The following is a 19,141-nucleotide window of genomic DNA, read 5'->3' as shown; positions in this document are numbered from 1 at the left end:
TTTGTCACTTCTCCTGCATTTTGTGTTCATTTCTCAGACAAAGAACTGCATCTCCAGGACCTTAACGAGCCTGTTAATATACATCCTTCAGCATTAGCGAAAGGGTAGGAACTTTAGATTTAGTTTCAACTCCACACTGACGTAAAGAGATCCTCCGATGCGAGAGAAAGGTAACAATGCAGCAGCTGTCCGGCTTCATGTGTCAGACAGAAGATAATACTGACCTCAGTCTATGTCGATGAGAATGTCAAATTTAAGAAATTAGGCCAAGAAAAAAAAAATACAATCTCAGTTGACATTTAGTCTCACGCTTTTCTGACACAAGTTTCTCATAATTTGCGCATGAAACGACATTAAGATGGGCTTTTACTTTACTACACAAACTATTCATACAACTAAGCAATTAAGCAGCAGCAAAACAGCTTGCCAGAAATGATCCATTACTCTGGAGACTTCACACACAAGGGCCATTTATTTTTTGTAAAAGTAAGGACACAAATATAACCATTGCCAGAAATGATGTAATCACCAGTCTTGGAGGATGTTGATTCAGTTGCCTTTTAAAAGATACCTAAAAAATTAAATGAAATTACCGTAATTGTTTTGGCAAAGAGAGCCAAACAAAGAGTGGAAACAATTGAAAGGACTACAAGCTTCCTTCAAGTAGGTACCTCAACTCAGAGTGTAGCATAAGACCAGTGAGCTGTGTCTAATATTTGGACCAAGTAGCCTACCAACTCAATGGGAAGGTTGTTGGAGCGAAACATGCAGGTTGATTAAGGAAGCCAGAAAGCAAAAGAAAATGCACAACAAAATTGTTGAAAAACAAATGGGTAGAAATGGGTTTTATAGAGTCAGCAAAGTCAAAAATCTGGTTTCTGCTTTACTTGGCCAGGTTTTTTTTTTTTTTTTTTTTTTCTCATTAGAGATTCCCCCCCTTTTTTTTTTCTTTTTTAACATCTTAAAGTGTAAACGGTTAGGTGCGTAATCATTGTAACATGTTTGGGTCATTTCACAGATCAAGGTCTGACAACCCTACCTTACCCTGGCTCAAGAGCAAAATTGTTCTAGCTCCATCGCACCTTTACTGCGTGTCACATTAAGCCAAGAATAGCAGAGTTCATTATTCAGAGTCATGCACTGTGTTCTCTACAGCCGAGGCCTTAGCACTGATTTAATTACAAGCTCATTTCCTAAATCAACCTGGCTGGGCACGCTGTTGTCACGCACTGGCTGTCAAACAAAAATGCCCCGTGATGTATTTCACTGAGCAGCTGTGCTTCAAAAGACGTACCTTCTTCTTGGCTTTACAGTGGCAGCACACCGTCCACAGATATTTCAGAGTTCTCCACAGGAGGATTATGAAAAGACCCCCAAAGAAAGTGACCATGGAGGAGGCGAGGAAAGCCCACCACATCCGCTGGGTAATGTTGTCACAGGGCACATCGGGAGAGAACGGGATGATCACACTCATCTTGGATATGTGGACTGACGGGTCCGGGTTGAATTTCTCCCGGTTTTTCGGCATTATCGACTTCTGGTCAACTGCCAGACCTCAAGCAAACAATCAACTGAGCCGGGATTCAGGCGCTTTGGGGAGCTTCAGCCAGCGCCCCCTGATGCCCCAGCGGCTCACGCATGTTTGGTCATCCACCTTTCGCTCCTCACCGGCTCATATGGCTTCACTACAGGAAAGGACAGGAAAGTTGGCTCGAACGCATGCACGCGAGAGAGAGGAAAAAAAAAAAAAAAAGCCCAACTTATTTTTAATAATCAAGCTATCGGTCGTGCGCCTCACGATGCGCGTTCGCGTTAGGAATCGCGCGTCATCCGTTGGATGTGCACGTAAAAATTACATTTTGTGCAACCCCATCAAAAGGAGTGATTGTTCTTGCAGTCCCGGCGGATAAAACTCGTATTATTATTAAAATGATTACGCCAAAGAGACGTTTCGTCCTCGCCAGTCGATGGACTCACTCACTCCTCCACCTTGTTTGACGGCGCAGCTTTCAGAGGGTCCGCTTCGCGCCGCGCACTGTTGAATACGCTCCTCACATTAAAGCTCGCAAATCAAAATTAAACGTCCTATAAAGAAATAACGTTTTTAAGATAAAAATGCTCGTTTCCTGCTTATTATTGTCGCTCTCCGGCTCCAGCGGCCGCTTGTCATATCCATTTGTTGGATGGCATCGCAGATTTACAGGTAGCGGGGGAGGAGCCATCAACAGCAGACGTAAATGCTTCTGGTTATTTATAGGGGACGCTTTATCAATGTTTTATGACTAACTTTGTGGGTACAGTCACCCCCTTCTGAAACTTCTGGAGATGCCTACATGTTCTGAAGTAATTATCCATTTCCAACCCTGGTCTTTCTACAACTATGTGGCCAACTGCCTTTAACGCACACCCGCGTCCTAAAAGCTATATTAGAAAGAAAACGGTAAGATTTAAACTGCACACAGAAACATTGTTTTTTTTTTTTTTTTAAAAAGGTCGCAGCAGAGGAAAATAAGATATTTTTCTTAGGTCCGTGTTATTTTGCCAAGCGTCGAAGCATTAAAGAAAAACCTTCCCCTGAAAGTGAACCCAACATTCAGACGACATGTTACACCTCTCACAGTGAAACAGTAAAAGCCTCACGTGTGATCTTTGGATTAAAAATACCGAGACAACATGTTTTAATAGGTCAGTGAATACTGGTTTCTATACAAAATGGACAGCTACAATAATGTGGTAAAGCGACAATACAGCATCTTCCTCACCAGTAGCGGTAAATTCCTCCCCCTGCTGGACGAATGGCGCATTGATCGTTGAAGCACAAGTCCAACTGGTGTTTTATTAGAGTTCGACTTATGGTAAAAAAAAATAATAATAACTATATTTTAAAAGAAAACACAAACAACTTGTGATCCATTTAACTGTACTTTTTTTTTAATATTATGGAGAAATCTTAACCTTCATTTGGAGCAGAACTGATGAAATGTGTCAGCGTGTCTCAAGAGGTATTCAAGAGGATGCGTTTAAATAACAGCCAACCATGAACCAGAAACAAAAACATCCCTTCTTTAAGATTCATTTGACAATGTGGAGCTACGCTGGCAGTCAGAGTGAACCGCAAGCAGGGTCAAGCTGGTGAAACATGTAACCCTACTGCTCGATTTATATTGAAAGTTATGATGTTAACATATCCGAGAAGGACAAGTAAGCTTAGCTTGGCACAATATTTTGTTTGAGAACTGAAATGAAAAACATGCCGTCGGACAACAAAATAAAGACGGCGACATAATGTGAAGGAAGTCCATTTTCCCATATATAAATAAGAACATTAACTGGAAAATATCCTTCCTATCATCTAACAACTACATTCGTATAACAAAATGTTCATATGCAATAGTTTTCACTTGATTAGATAAATTAATTGGCAGGAAAATGCATATAAATAGAGCAGGAAGGGTCCATTCTATCTTCATTTCAAGAATATTCAAGGTATTCTGTTTGCACTAGTGCAGACTTGCTGTGGTCCGACATATTCATGAGACAAAGAGGGATTAAAGGAGTGCTTCTAGATACGATGGAGAGTAGAATATTCAAGTATCAAATACTAGTGTAAACAAATCTATATATGGTACAGTACATCACTAATGTAGTGGGAATATTGTATGATCATCATCAGTGCTGATATTGCTGCAAGTGAAACCGTATCGGACGTTAACCAAGGCATCTACTGTGTACCGATTTATTGTGTATACCATCAGTAATAGAAAGCATGTGTGCGAGTGTCATGTGGTGAGACGTTCTATGGTGCTCCATCTGGAATCCACAGGACTTTATTCTGTTCCTGCTCCACGATGGTCGTGATCTGAGTGCAAATGTAGGAGACGCTCCCTCCTTGGACAACGCCTGCAATAAAGGAGAGAGGGGGGGTGGTATTTACATGGGGAGAGTTAAGCCAGAAGTTTTGTCCAAATAAACAGGGCTGCAACACTATTATTTATGACACCATCTTTCTTTTGCCCAATTACTATAAAAATTTGTCAGTAAAATGTCAGAAATTTGCAACAAATTTATACCAGCTTCTAAACTTTTCATTATGAGCTACAACCAATTAGAATTCCCTAAACAGATCAGTACCACATGTGACCAATAACAGACAGAAGCACAAAGGAAGTGATTTTCAGCATCTTCACTGACCACCTTAGTTGTATTTAGAGAATAGAAACAAATCTAGAATATGGTAATATGGTGCAGCAACACAGTTGGGATAGAGGCAAAAAAAATAATAATAAAGTTCCTGGGATATAAAAGTAACAGCCTTCTGGAAGATTCCACAATCAGCAGATTAGTGGTGATAGGTGTGGGTGTCAGGACTGGGTGTAAAAAGGAGCACCCACCAAAAGTTTCTTTCTAAGCAAAAATGGGTCGTAGCTCACAGCTGTGTGCCAAACGGTGGCACAAATATTTCTCACAGCAAGATTGGAAAGAACTTTGGTCTTTCAACATCTACAAAGCGCTATGTTGTAAAAATAAATTCAGGCAGAGATCTCAATGCGTAAAGGCCTTTGCTGGAAACTACGGTTTGATGTGCGTGACTTTTCAAGCTCTCAGACGCCACCGCATGAGAAACCATCATACCGCCATGATTACATGTGATGACACCTGAGAGTCTACATCCAGAAATGCAACCTGAAACACCAGAGTTCTCTGGACTCAAGCTCATCTGAGATGGTGGACACATACTCTGATCAAATGAGTCCAAATTTCAGCTGCTTCTGGGGGAAAAAAATGATATCTGGTTCAACAGACCAAAGATGAGGAAGATCATCCAGGTTGTTATCAGTTAGAGGTGCAAAAGTCAGCATCTGCGATGGTATGGGGTTGTATTAGTCTCTGTGGTATGGATGAGTTACGCATGTGGGAAGGTAACATTAAGGCAAAGGAAAGCACTGGAATTTTGTAGAGGAATGCCACCATAAGGGCAACATCTTTGAATGAACACAGAGTGTGTGCTTGACTGGACCGCCTGCACTCTACATCCAACTTCTATTGAAAGTGTATCGAGTATCATGAGGAGGAGAATCAGACAGGTAAGACCATGGATTAGTAGCCTCAGTTCCCAAGTTAAAAAAAAAAAGGTGCAATTATAAGGAGCAATGGTGTAACACAATGGTAATAACATCGGTCTCAACTTTTTCAGTGTTCTTGGCATCAAATTTTCATTTGAGTTTTCATTTTCTAAATACAAAAAAAAGTTGATAAATGAAGACACAAAATCATTTTTGTTTTTGTGCAAGTTAAATAAAAGGTTAAAACAAATTAACAAAAATCATATAAGCTTTCATTTCATTTTCTGGAAATAGGTGTTTATAGCACAGGTATGCCCTCAGCTCCACAACAACCAGACACTACAAGCCTAAAGTTCTCATCACTCCACTTGTTCATTCCCATAAGTCGCCTCCTTTTATATGGTCATTCATCAGTTGGACAATTTGAGCAACACTGTCTGCTGCCCCAGATACTTTAACTCTGATCTGAGAGAAAACAGACAATGTGCTCCACAAACCTCAGATAACTTCCAGACTACATAAAGAAAAACAGTGGGAAATCGGGTTTAACCAAACACATCAAACAAGAGACAGAGACATTTATCACGAGACATAGTTTGTGAGAGCAGCTTTGGTGAGCTACTTCATCGATAGGCTTGAGGTGATGAGACAAATGTTCATTCACAGACTTTACAGTGTGATATTCGTTAGCTCAAAACTAGCCCAAGTACATAAGTGAAAATATGTAATTTCAACCAACCTGTGAAGAAGCGGCTGTAGTCCTGCTCTATCTTCTGTCCTGCCTCAAACTGTTCCTTGGAATGTTTCTGTGAGAGTTTATCCCGCAGATACAAAGGGTCCTTCTGCTCTCTGAGGACACAACATGAGTAATGTTACACATATTGCTTAAAAACTGCACTTTGTGTATTGTAATCTACTTGGAGGAACCGCTTAAAGTAGATAAACACACTGAAGATGCTCTGTTAACCATCCATTATTTGTTTGTTCTAAATATGCATGTTTAAGCACCCCGACTCAACTGCAGCCTCTTTTGTTTTCCCCAAGTGAATTGTTATCAAAATGAAAGTGTATGGAAGTGGCAACATGCTGTGACCGTAACTATACAAGAGTGTACCAAAGAAAAAAAGAAAAGAAAAGGGCACACTGTAACAATGTAACCTGAAACAACAACATCAGATATCATATTTGTATTACTGGATCAATATTAGTTAGTCAGAAAATGCTATTTTAACTGTTCTGTACTATTGGAAATTACAGTATCTGGAGCACATGCTTTACTGATCTTGGATTGCCACAGTGTTTATCACAACAAAGATACAGTGCACGTCATAAAGTAAATAAAAACTAAATCTTCTGGAAGTTTTTAAAATCACGAATAACAAGGCAGGGAGAACTTTTATCCCAAAGTCAGTGAAATAAACATGAGTATTAGTATAAGGTCACATTATGCATGTTAGAACATTTATTCGAAGTCCCAATACATTCATTAAAAACCTTTTTATAAGTTTCAATATCACCTACAAGGAACTGGAACAACCACATAAAATTAAATTCAAATTTCAAAATAGGTAATGCAGCAAGACGTCCCTTTTCCACCGAGTCCAACAGCATAGCTGCAGTGAAACCTAACCATTTAAATACTTCTGAACTATCAATTCACTTTATATCAGCACAGTCTGAAAAGTCGACATGCGACTTCCTGTCTCCGTGTTCCACAGGGAACATGTGACCCAAGCGTGAATCACACTCATCTCCCCGAAACTCCGTATGAAGTCAGCGTGCTCTGCTGATGCGACCCAGAGGATCAAAACATACGAGAAAGCCTTGAGCTTCTGGCAGCTACTGCAGCGGGCCGGCACTGGGAGGTGTGTTCATGGATGCTGCTGCAGGTGGGGCCATGCTGCTGTGAGAGTTTTGCCCACCCACGCCATGAAGTGGAGCCACAAGCTCTGAGAGCCCCCCCTCTCCCATCCCAGGACAGCTGGCTCTCAGCTAATGACAGTGAAGGCTTAGCAGGACTCAGTCTCTGCCATGTTTGCCTGCTGCACCGTTTTGTGGATTTGTGGGCGTTTATGTGCGTGTGGACGGGAAAAGCCTGTTCCCGCTAGACGTGAGCGTGTCCTCATTTGTGTGTTTACTTATGCGCTTGTGTTTAAAAATACCATGCCGAGGGTTCAGCCGATTAAATCTTCCCATGCAATTACAAATTAAAGAGCAGAGGCATCTTTCAGATACCGCCATAGGCTGATAAAATCCCCAGCAGGTGGTGGAAGAGAGCTGGCTGTGGTTTCTGAACTAATGATGCTTGATCAAATCAGATTCATCAATCAGGTTCAATTGGATATGCATAGTGAACAGAATTATAAATGCTGCAAGATTTCCCAAGATGTTCATTTCCTGTCTGTCTTAAGACGAAGAAAGATTGAGAGAATAATCTAGAGTAATGTTTACTGGATGGGGAACGGTCATAAACCGAGGACTACGTCTTCTTCATCAAAATGTTCTTCATTAAAAACTAATGTCTAAGTATTCAAATACAAAAATAGAAGGATTTATCCATTAGATGCAGTATATAGTTCCGATCAGTCAAATAAAAGGTGGGTAAACAGCAGCAACAACGACAAAACAGAAAACTGACAAGTCTTGACATGTCTTCGGGCAAGAAAACAAACAAACAAAAAATGTCAAACTAATATCTACGAGGCATGGGATTACTCACTTTATCTGCTTGGCATTTTTGTAGCGAATGAATATGACGATTGGGTAGATGTGAACACTGTGAAGACGTTCAATGGCGTGAGGAGCAATGTCAAGTAAACAGTGACAGTCCTAAAGGAGAGCATGACAGCAAAGAACTGCATGAGAAATGGGGGATGGTTCAAAGCAAAAAGTTGCTTAAGACAAGTTATTTTACTTAGGAAAAAAATATTACATTGAACATTAAAAATAAATCATACTAAAAGCTACATTTTGTTTTAATGAACTCAGGCTCAAACATTTAAACTCTTGCCAACTGGCTGTGAGATATGAAGGCAGAGTAGTTCAAACAGACTGAATTTGGACACATCCTGAAATGCAAGATGCTAAAAAAGGTCTTTTGGAACACATACCAAATTACCACCAAGTTTATTTACATTACAAATTAAAATGCTTGACCTAAATAATGATTTTCTGTTGAATTGTCCTTTAAATATACATAAAAGGGTATGGCCGTTAACACACAATATGCTACACAATTTAAGCAATTAAAAGACAATTGTTATTGACATTCAGGTCAAAAGATGGCATGAAGTACAACGCATATTGATATTGATTTACCTTCTCAGTGATCTCTTTTATTGATGCAACAGTTGTCACGTCAAAATGGCCGCTTCTCCGCTTGTAGTCAATGAACACACAATCCTTAACTCCTCGCTCTATTGCCTGCTGAGATGCCTTCATGATTTCTACAGTAAAGAGTAAAGAAAATGTACAACTTAAAGATTCATTTATGTCCAGTTAACTTCTCATTCTGGTATGATCTTGGTGCTCCCAATTGATTAGCTTTAGTGAAATCTCTCTCGTGAGGCAACATAAACCTGACGGGCTCACGAGAGGCTACAGGCTCGTGTGTGTACTGGCTCACCAGGCAGACAGCGGCAGAACTTGGCAGGAGCCTCCTTCACCAGCATGTCCTTACTGGCCTCGACTAAAGGTCCCAAAATCAGCACTGGTCTGGGGGACGAGCAGTCCACCTTCTGAACCCGCTGGTACATCAGGCTCACTCCATCTGAGCAGGAAATACAGAAATGCAATTTACTTCCAAATACACAAGACAGAGAAACAGCTGCGGTTAATAACCAGTTATGAATCCGTCATTCCCGGAAAGAATTCTGTGGAGCTAGGATGCCATCTATAGCAGCACCCTGATTCTTAACCACAAATGAGATACCCGACACCTCTGGTGACAAATAATTTGGTGTTACGAGAGTAGAAAGTACATCTGCATTCTCCATTAAGTTCACGTTTTAAACAAAAAGTCAAACATACATTTAACTCTTCTCCCCACCAAATGCATCTAATAATCTGCAAAATAGCAATATAGCATTTCTTTCTTTCAAGGTAATAGGAATGCTGTAACTAGGTAGAATATTTTCAACACACAGCAAAATTACATTTTAGTTAAGATGAGTATTTTTGCTCTTTAACAACACACATATGACCATTTTCCTTATCTTTTATTACTAACGGTATGCATTTTCAAAGCAGGAAACTGTGGAACTCAAGCCTTTTGTACATAAGTGTGTTTACAGCTCTTGGAGGCTCTGCTGGATATGTGAACAGGTAAATGAAGTCACTTGTGTTACCCAGGCAAAGCTGCTTGAGACGATAACTCTGAAAAAGTCTGGAGGTCCAAAGTAACCCGCCTAGACCCTTTTGACTTGCTCCATACCCATAACTTTGACAAATGATGTTAAATTGTCACGTTGGTCATTGCAGGACCAGGTTTTATGCGTTTGTGACGCTGCTGCCTCAATAGAGGATCTCTCACCCTCAGTAATAGGCAGTGAATCTGTGCTTATGGCATCCAGAGCCATTAGATCCTTCCCGTCTTTAGATCCGCTACGTTTGTGCTTCAACCGCCGACGGAAGAATGACCTTCGAGCAGCAGCAGACAGAGTCTTGCTGGTGCCGTTTTCATCTTTCATATCTGCCATGCCATGTCTTCTGTAGAACTCCTGGTCCATCCTATGAAGAAATATCAGCAAATTCACATGAACTAAAATAGAATCACACTCCTACTAATTTACATTTAAGCTTGATGATAAACATTCAAACTTGAAGAATGTTTAAGTGTTTCAATTTATATTCATGAAGTCTATATGAATAGACATAAGAGATTACTGGAAATCATGTGACTGAGCTTTGTAATTACCATTCCAACCAATAACAATCTTAGTAAAAGAAAAATAAATTATAGGCTGGACTTACATGTATTTACTTGGAATCTGACCCTTTTCTAGCTTCTGCGCATTCTCGTCAAGCTGCCAGGCCGTCCAGAAGCCAAAATTACCATTTGGCAGCGTGTCCTCAACATACAGGATGTCATCCTTCTTAAAGCCCAGTTCCTGCTCTACTTCTACCACCCGCTCATAAAGTGCTCTAAGAGAGGATCAAAGAGATCACATGTTACATAAATGCATCCATTAAGTTTTGGGGAAACATTGACAAAACAGATTCTTTTTGCAGAGCATCACGACGAGCTAACAAGATCCTATAATTATGGTTGCACATACACAAATCACCAAGCCTGTTAAACATTCTAAAACCTCTTGTTTAAATACTATATGAATTTTATTCTTTTTACAGGATAGTCTTACGTTTGCATGTTTTGGTGTTGGAAACCTATCTACTTCTCCTCCACCTTTTTAGTTGAATAAAGACTTGGCGCACCTTATGAAAAATCCATCTCCAGGAGACTCTTTGATGTCATCAAGGCTGTCCACGCAGTTCTGAACCTTGAATGTGATCGTTTCAGCTGGTTTCAACATTTCCAGGTAAGCGTCTTCCTTGGTTTTATTCTTCATGCTGATGCCATTGTACTGAATGAAAACAATTATTCAGGTGATACACAGACTGAGCGCCTTTTCAACACTGAACAGTTCATCATTTTTGGAAACAAAGGAAATCAGACAATGTAGAAAAACACTGCACATCTGTACATTTACATACCTCCAGTATAAGGTCTCCAGGAAGCAAGCCTTCAGGACTTTTAGCCAGGCTGTCATCATCCAGACTCTCCACAAAGATGCCATAAATGTTTCCCCCACAGATTTGAATACCCAGCTCTGCATGAACCCTCTTCAGCCTCACCAGTCGAGGTTCTGCAGCCCTGTGCATAATTGAGCCTGGAAGCCTGGAGAGAAGCCAGAATTTAAATTTCTCAGTTCCTCTACGTTAACTTCAACACAGTGGGCCTCATGCAAGAACATTTTCGTATTTTTATTCTAAATTTTACGATGTCTTGTACGAACACGCCACGTCAGATTCCACAAACGCTTTTAACTTCGGAAAAAGTGTAAGCGTAAATGATGAATCCCACCCATGCGTATTTAAGGGCACATGCACGATGTTAGTAAATTTGCATACTCCACACCCAAAATTATACCATATTAGGAGCTGTCCTTCCTCGCTCCTGTGCCAGGAAGTGTTGAGTGTTAGTCATGAGAATGGCATCAAGGCGCAAAAAATAACAACTTTATGGGCTCTGAGATTGAAGTTCTGCTTTCAGAGATCCAAAAAGGAAAATCTGTCATTTTTAGCAGTGTCAGCAGTGGAATTACGGGACCTGCTAAAGTGAAAAAATGGGAAATGGGAAGCAATTACGAGTGCTGTTAATACCATGTCACCTGTAGTTCGTAATGTCACCGAAATAAAAAATAAATGGTTTGATATGAAAATGGCTTAAAAAAAAAAAAAAAAACGTCTCGCTTTGGCCAGGCGCTCGATGTCTGCAACTAAAGCCGTGCAATCAGTTGTTGCCTCATCATGATGGCACTTTGATGGGGCGGTCCATGAGGGGGGGTCTTCGGGCACCACACCTTCTGGTCTGCCTGGGCTGGTTCAGGTGGAGACCCTTGTTCATGGCAATATTGTGCAAATCTGGCATGCCTTCTCTGGTGCAGTTTGCCCCCCCGCTGTATGGAGACACACCCACCTGGCCTTCAGCTCAGTGCGCTCCACGACAGCACGGGTGCTTTGATGCGTATATGTGTCTCGTGCTCCAATTATGATTGGCAGTCCAGCCACGGCATGAAAGTCCCTCTTAATTTGCACTTGTTGGACAGCGGTGTATGGGAATTTGATGTACCATGGGTGATAAACTGATGAGAGCTTTGATGACCAAGGGGAGCGCACGACTCACAGAGGACTGGGACACCCCCGATCTGTCTCCAATCTCCCTCTGAAAGGTTCCAGTGGCCAAAAATCCAAGGGTGATGAGGACCTGGGCGTGTCCAGGCTCTTGTCATCTCCCGCCTGGACTACTGCAACTCCCTCCTTGCTGGCGCCCCGGCTTCTGCCATCAGACCTCTGGAGCTGGTTCAGAAAGCTGCTGCTCGTCTGGTGTTCAACCTCGCAAAGTTCTCCCACACCACTCCCCTTCTCCGCTCTCTACACTGGCTCCCTGTAGCTGCTCGCATCCAGTTTAAGACTCTGGTGCTGGCCTACAGAACAGTGGAAGGAACAGCTCCTTCATACCTCCAGGCTATGGTCAAGCCCTACACCCCCGCCCGACCACGTCGCTCTGCGGCCACCAGGCGCCTGGCTGCCCCGTCACTCAGGGGTCCCTGCGCACGATCGACACGGTCACGGCTTTTCTCTGTTCTGGCACCCCGATGGTGGAACGATCTCCCGACTGATATCAGGACAGCCGAGTCGCTGCCCATCTTTTGCCGCAGGCTGAAAACCCACCTCTTCAAGAAAAACTACCCTGCTCCGCCCTCTTAGGACAGCACCTGCGCCGTCCTAGTTCCTTACGCACTTATTGTTTCCTCCACCACTGGCACCCTCTATATTTTCATTACCCCCTACCCGAACCAGGGTTTGAATCCCATTCCTGCTTTTCTTACCTCTTTTATTTCTTCCCCTACCCGAACCAGGGTTTGAATCCCATTCCTGCTTTTCTTACCTCTTTTATATCTTCCCCTACCCGAACCAGGGTTTGCATCCCCACCCCGCTGTGACTGGTGTGCTGGTGAGAGGCTGGTTGGTTATCGCACTTACTCTAGCACTAGTTTTGCTCTTAGCTGTTTGGTATTAGAAGGAAATGCACTTATGATTTCTTGTGACCTGAAGTTCTTTTGCCTACCGATGTTGAACGCACTTATTGTAAGTCGCTTTGGTTAAAAGCGTCTGCAAAATGACCGTAATGTAATGTGGTGGAATTGGGTTTGATCGACGTGTTTCTCTCTGGAGTTGTGGCTCTAGTAAGTTGCATATTTGCAGCAGCACAGTCCTTGGCATTCTAAATCGCAATGTCAGCCTTTCGTCTGTCTCCACATGGATATCTACACGGTGTCTTCCAAGAGTCTGACGCGCTAAGGCATCCAAAAGTAGAAAGTCAGCTACTGCTTACGCTTCCCATTGACCTTATATCCAGATTCAAATGAACCTTCAATTAGTGCATAATTTAAGTCAAACAGATTCATTTCAGCATAATTATGGGGTATAATGCATATATTTATTTATGTTTGCTTCAAAGTAATTAAATATACAATCCATTAGTCAAGCAAACTTGATTCAAATAACAGCGGACGATTTTACGAAACTCCTAAGACAGCTCTGGATCACTCGTAAATTCTGTTCGTACCTGAAAGAAAACATAAAATACGAAAAGATGGTGAATGCGCAAATTCTCTTAAATAACTCGTACGCACGATTAAAGAACAAATCTGTGTGTACGAACTGTTCTTGCATGAGGCCCAATGACTATATACATCCCTAACATTAGTTATATATATATATATATATATATATATATATATATATATATGTATCAATAAATTAGGCTTTATTGATACAAAACTGATGAATCTCACTGAAAAAATTTTTTAAAAAAGTGTGTAGATATAAACCACAACCTGAAGGAGTTGTGAGGACTGTTGGCAGGAGTGGTCTGTTTAGAGGGAGGTGTCATGGTGCCCTCGTCCTGCTCACTCAGTGAATCCACAGTGGAGTGATTATCTGGGGTCGTAGCTCTGCTGTCTTGGGGTGTCGGCTGGTTGCTGATGGACTCCATTCGAGAGCTAATGAGAACAACAGTGTAGTTGAATATTTTCTGATTAATTCATTTAAGACATATCAACCTTAAAGAGACAATTCATCCCTCACTGTAACAAGTAAATATTTACCTTTGGCCTTTGTTATCCATTATCAGTAATATAACCCTCTGCCACTGTACCATTTTTAATGCATGAGCTGCAGTATGTCATCTTCTTGTGCACTAATAATGTGCCGTTTTCTGTGTACACTGTATTGTATATAGAATGACCATCCAATTCATTTTCCTACATCAGCCTAAATTAAAAAGGCGTTGGAATCATGTTTTCTGCCCCGATCCCTCTTACCCTGAATGAGAGTGATTCCCCAGCTGAAACATGTGAGGATTATACTGAGCCAGGATGGTGACTGTGTCACACTGTTGCCCAATCACCAGCCGCGCCTGCTGCTCGTTGGCGTTGCGAAGGTTGATTCCATTAAACTGGAAACAGTACTGATTCATTAGACACAGAAAGAAGTGATAAACCTTGATGTGTAGCTTAAGTGTGGTGGTTTCTTTACCTCGAGCAGCTGGTCTCCGTACTCTAAGCGAGCTTGATGAGCGATACTGCCTGCTGTCACTTTAGATACAAATACTCCGCCATTCTCTCCGCTCACAATAGAGATGCCCAGTGGTTCTGCTCCTTTTTGTACCGTTACATTGCGTGGCTCCCCCAAGTATGGCCTTTGGAGTGAAAAAAAAAACAAACAAAAAAAAACACATTAATTACATGTAATGTTTTGACATCCATCTAAAAAGGCTTTTGGTGGGATGCAGCACATGACACTTCATATAAGCTTATTACACCCTTACACATGTTTCAATGCATCAAACATGTAAAAAAAAAAAAGCAAAAAAAAAATAATCTTGATTCAGTCCTCCAGGGGAAACTGTGTCATGGGGTCTATTAACTTTAAAGACTTGTTTCAGGTCTTTGTGTTGCTGGAGGACACAATGGCAACGCAAGACCAGATTCACAACAGATTCCTCCACATTGTCCGCAAATGTTAAGTCTTTTTTTGTATTTATGTGTTCCAGTTTGTTTTTACAAGTGAACTTCGTCTGGCTTTCAAGAGCTGCTACAATGCAGAGCCCCAACGACAATTCAGAAGAGGCATGTTCAGCAACAATAACCTTGGCAGAGACCCATGGGTTCTCGGTGACAATTTCAATTACTTTCGTCCCTGTGGCCTTTGTAGTGGCTTAATGTAACTGTTTGAAACAGTAAAACACTTTTTACGCTATTTTTCTTGAATAGGGCCACAAGCTTACTTTTGAGGTCCATTAACAGAGGGCTAATTGTTTTTCATAAAATGCAAAATAACAAAATTAGAGTTTTTTATAGTCTGTACTTTGAATTACGTCCGATAATTCCTAAAATATGAAATACGATGCCAACTCTTTAGTTGAAAATGCTTTAACGATATTATTCAGGAGTTGTGTGGGATGTGCAGAGCGCATTTTCAAATCTGACTCAATGTCATGAAATTAAAACAAAATTTAACAGAATCTTTAATAAATTACCATCAAAGAAAATCTGAGTTGATGACGACATGAAGGGATACACATCCATTTAATTATTCCGGTTATCAATCAATTAAATAACTCTTACATTAGTGTTGTGAAATGGGGAGGAATATAACATTTATATTTGAAGCATGCAGAAAGAGTATCTTGAGAATGCTCTAAAAGTCATGCAAACAGTGCATGCAGTATCCGCTAGTTTGTGCTACAGGTAACCTGGAACAAACCTCAAGCTTCTCATAGAGAGGAACTTGGGCTTTACTGCCTGTGGACGTCTAACAGAGGAAGCGTAGTAAAAGACGCATCTGAGAAGCAGATGGAGAGAGGAAAGGAGACAAAATGATCACCAAAACTGGAGAGGAAGATTTCAGGTTATAATGATCAGAAGCACAGAAGACCAAGAAAAAAAAAATTATAGATGGAGAGTCTAACAGTCCAAGATGAAGTCTGACAGATTTGTTTACCGTGTTCCAAGCACTTACTCACAATGAAATAGACAGAAGTACAGACAAATGGTGGAAAACATGTCACGCTCTGCTGAGCGATGAGGGTATAAAGATGCGAACAGGGGGGTGGCTTACCCATCCCTCCGCCTGTCACCAACAGCAGGGCTGACTGATATCCTGGGCTGGGTGGAAATGGAGCACTGTGATTGGCTGCTGGAGAAAGACGATGTGTCCAGGTTGACAGGGGACATTGGAGGCGTCGGGCTGCTACACTCCGAATGTGAAAGAGAGCCTAGAATGGCAGAGGAGACAAATTGTCAGGTTGTTTACAGCTGTAGCATTCACTAAAGGTAATCTAGCTTCCAAACTGAACAGTACCTTTGTCAGATCCAGTAGAGCGAGAGTAACGGGTTGGAGGGATTTTAATGCGTTCTGTCCTAAACTGTAAAGTTCCAGGGGAGCCTAAGGAAAACAAACCGGATATCTGTCCAGGAATCCATTCAGCCATGTAAAAAAACATTTCTAAATCACTTAACTTCATGAGTATCTGGCCATGTGGTTACTGGAATTGCAGAGGAAATCGGAATCAGCATCAGTAGGCAATTAAACTGATTTTGTATAACTCCCACAAAATAATTCTCATAATTTATTTATTCACAAATGCAATCGGATCTTTCTGATTTGTAAAATTGGTGGGAGATTTTCTTTAAGGTGAAGCTGATCAACTACAACATATACGGTGGCAAACAAAGTATTTGTTTTTAGTTTGCCATGTTGTGACACAGAAAACTTAAATTTCCAAGTTTGTAGGAATCAGACCACCATTCAAATACAAAAGAAACACCAAGGACAGAAGTGTAGCTCAAAGTGTGCAGCGTGCCTCGTTGTTTTCTAGTATGATATGAAGTAAAACCGATTACAGTCAGGTATGTGCATCATACAGGGTAACCTACACATTATTTGCATGGCCAAATATCACTATATGAAAGAAAAGCATGTTTTTGAAATCAACATTTAAAACGTATAACATAAAACACATCACTTGCAAGAGATTCTAAACAAGTTATGATCGTCCCAAAACTGGGATACTGTACATACTCAGCCTAGCTCCTGAGGGCAAGGAGTTGGTGCTGTGTGGTGGCTGGCTGCACTTTTTCTCAGTCAAGTCTCCATTGCGCTTATGGCTGAGGTCCAGACTGAGGCAACCTTGATGCTGTGGGCTAAAAGTGGAGAAAGACCTATGTAAGTCCTCTCGAGGTCAATTATCCAACCCAGGTCAAGACAGAATTTTCTACATGCCATCTGTTCGTGAGATCTGGGTCAAGGTGCACACTGTTGATTTGTACAAGCAGCATAACAGATTAAAGCCTTTCTCATGAAAGAAACAGTTCCGTCATGTTATAATAGAACTGGTTTTCCCCAATAAGACAAGTCAAAATATCTGCAGTGAAAAGGCCTGTTAGTGTGAACAAAGAAAAATAAATGGGACTCCAATGATAAATATAGTGGCAAAACACCTTGTTTGTGAATGTGGGTGGATGCCTGAATTAGCTGCTGGAGGACAGTTGTTGTTCTGGATCTCATGGCTCCAGGCTGTGTAGATTGGGTTCCTCATGACAGCTGTCACAGCAGGACATGGGGCTAAACCTCGTTGTGGTGTGTCTGGGGGGGGGGGGGGGGGGGGGGGGGGGTATAGTGCAAGGTTGAAAACCAACTTCACAGACAACTTCTCAAACTTTTGATTGAATGCAAACAAAACAAATGAAAATATTTAGAAAACTTACGTGCTGAGATGCTACTGTAGCTTGGAGGTGCAAATGGCATGCTGTACCGATTGATTCTCAAAGGAGAGAAGCGTAACAAGTCCACCGGCTCTGGGGAGTCTTCATCGTTAGAGAAACTTTGTGTCTGTAAGAGGCAAACAGTTACAAAGACCAAGTTCATGATGTCTTTAAATGCTCGCTTCATCTGACCATCTGTCTGCACATAAATCAATCCAATGTAAATATGCTAAATCTAATTATTTGCCACAGACAAAAAGCACCCAACTCTCAGAGCAATCATCCTGTTGGTCATGTTAGTTATTCTTTATATTCATTCCAAAGAATCAAACTGGTTGATATGGCAGTTGTTTCACTTACGCACAAGACTTGCAAGAAATTTAGGAACAGGGGACATGAAGGATGCAGCTTACTAGAAATGCAAGCAACTAAAAAACAGAATGCAAGATCATTAAAAGACAGGATCTCAGTTACCTGCATGGGAACAGGGATATATAATGGAGTCACATTTCGCCGTAGGGCTGGAGCAGATTTTGGCCGGTACCTCCTCTTTTCCTGCACCTCTTTCCTGTGTCGATATCCCTCCTCCTCAGCGGGTTTCTTGAGGCTGCTCTTGGTCTCTCCCGAAGGAGCATCAGTGTGATAGACCTCTTTCCCCACCTCTCCCTCATCCTCAGGGCTTGTAGCTTGGGCAGGGGAGGCTGGTGGTAAGCTGGTGGTGATGGTGGAGTCGGACGCAGAGCTGTTCTGTTGTCGATGCTTAAACCTAAATGAGTCACTCCTGGCTGGTGGGGTGGGTGGTGTCTGAGCAGGTTCAGACATTGAGCTCTGTGGTGAGTGTTTAGACTTTTGAGACAGAGACATGTAGTCCAGTTTAGGGGGTGGGTCAGGCCTCCTGAAAGCACTCACATCAAAGATGGACTTCCTCTGTTTAGGCTTTTTGTAGATGGACAGCTGGGTGCACTCGGAAACAGAAGCCCCTGCAATGACTTTAGGCCACGTCCCTCCACCAGGCTTCACATGGGAGCTCTGCACTCTGTCCACAGTTGACTGGGGTGAGCTGCAGTCAGGGAGAACGGGGGTAAAGGTGAGGGGATGGTGGTGGAGGTCCTGCCTCCGGTAGCAGAACTCTGGGTGGGGATCTGAATGACTGTGTGAAGTGGAAAGAGAGCGGGAGTGCTGGGAGCTGTGAGAAAAGGTTTGGTGGCGGGAGTGAGCACCGTTGCTGCCTTTTTCTGGAGAGTGACATGTATCCTTACATATTCCCTCTCCTCTGCTGCCCGAGTTACAGCTGCAAACGTCAGTTTGAGTGGAGCAGTTGTGCTTAGAGCTCCTGCAGTTCCTGATGTGGATCTCATTGGATTGAAGCCGCAGGCACTTTTCTGAGTCTCTCAAAGTTTCAAATAAATTCTGTCCAGAACAGCTCTGTGGGAGGAACTGTCAAGTAAGGGTGGTAGAGAAATATGGGTTTTAACATAATTGTTCAGAAACAAACAAATGGAGGACAGTCTTTGTGAGCCACGTGAA

General features: G+C 41.9%; 2 protein-coding genes across 17 annotated transcripts in view; both read right to left on the bottom strand.

The window, feature by feature from the left end:
- Positions 1-2,190, bottom strand: part of LOC142374245 (calcium-activated potassium channel subunit alpha-1a-like) — an 89,413-nt gene extending 87,223 nt beyond the window's left edge. For all 15 annotated transcript variants that reach the window (XM_075457808.1, XM_075457811.1, XM_075457810.1 and 12 more), the window contains exon 1: positions 1,295-2,190. In XM_075457808.1, coding sequence (XP_075313923.1) covers positions 1,295-1,528 — 234 coding nt within the window. In that variant the 5' untranslated portion in view covers positions 1,529-2,190. The remainder of the gene's footprint in view (positions 1-1,294) is intronic.
- Positions 2,191-2,909: 719 nt separating this feature from the next.
- The window catches only part of LOC142373533 (disks large homolog 5-like), a 32,636-nt gene continuing 16,404 nt past the window's right edge, over positions 2,910-19,141 (bottom strand). For both annotated transcript variants that reach the window (XM_075456836.1, XM_075456837.1), the window contains exons 16-33: positions 18,089-19,051; positions 17,618-17,741; positions 17,351-17,495; positions 16,932-17,053; positions 16,212-16,295; positions 15,969-16,125; positions 14,385-14,547; positions 14,171-14,304; positions 13,685-13,849; positions 10,776-10,959; positions 10,497-10,645; positions 10,035-10,205; positions 9,595-9,791; positions 8,689-8,832; positions 8,382-8,509; positions 7,783-7,892; positions 5,803-5,912; positions 2,910-3,900 (exon numbers count right to left, since the gene is read on the bottom strand). In XM_075456836.1, coding sequence (XP_075312951.1) covers positions 3,797-3,900; positions 5,803-5,912; positions 7,783-7,892; positions 8,382-8,509; positions 8,689-8,832; positions 9,595-9,791; positions 10,035-10,205; positions 10,497-10,645; positions 10,776-10,959; positions 13,685-13,849; positions 14,171-14,304; positions 14,385-14,547; positions 15,969-16,125; positions 16,212-16,295; positions 16,932-17,053; positions 17,351-17,495; positions 17,618-17,741; positions 18,089-19,051 — 3,354 coding nt within the window. In that variant the 3' untranslated portion in view covers positions 2,910-3,796. The remainder of the gene's footprint in view (positions 3,901-5,802; positions 5,913-7,782; positions 7,893-8,381; positions 8,510-8,688; positions 8,833-9,594; positions 9,792-10,034; positions 10,206-10,496; positions 10,646-10,775; positions 10,960-13,684; positions 13,850-14,170; positions 14,305-14,384; positions 14,548-15,968; positions 16,126-16,211; positions 16,296-16,931; positions 17,054-17,350; positions 17,496-17,617; positions 17,742-18,088; positions 19,052-19,141) is intronic.

This window comes from Odontesthes bonariensis, chromosome 23, assembly GCF_027942865.1.
Source record: "Odontesthes bonariensis isolate fOdoBon6 chromosome 23, fOdoBon6.hap1, whole genome shotgun sequence".
NCBI lineage: Eukaryota > Metazoa > Chordata > Actinopteri > Atheriniformes > Atherinopsidae > Odontesthes > Odontesthes bonariensis.
Note: the sequence above shows the minus strand (reverse complement) of the source record. Positions and strands in the feature narration are given on the sequence as shown.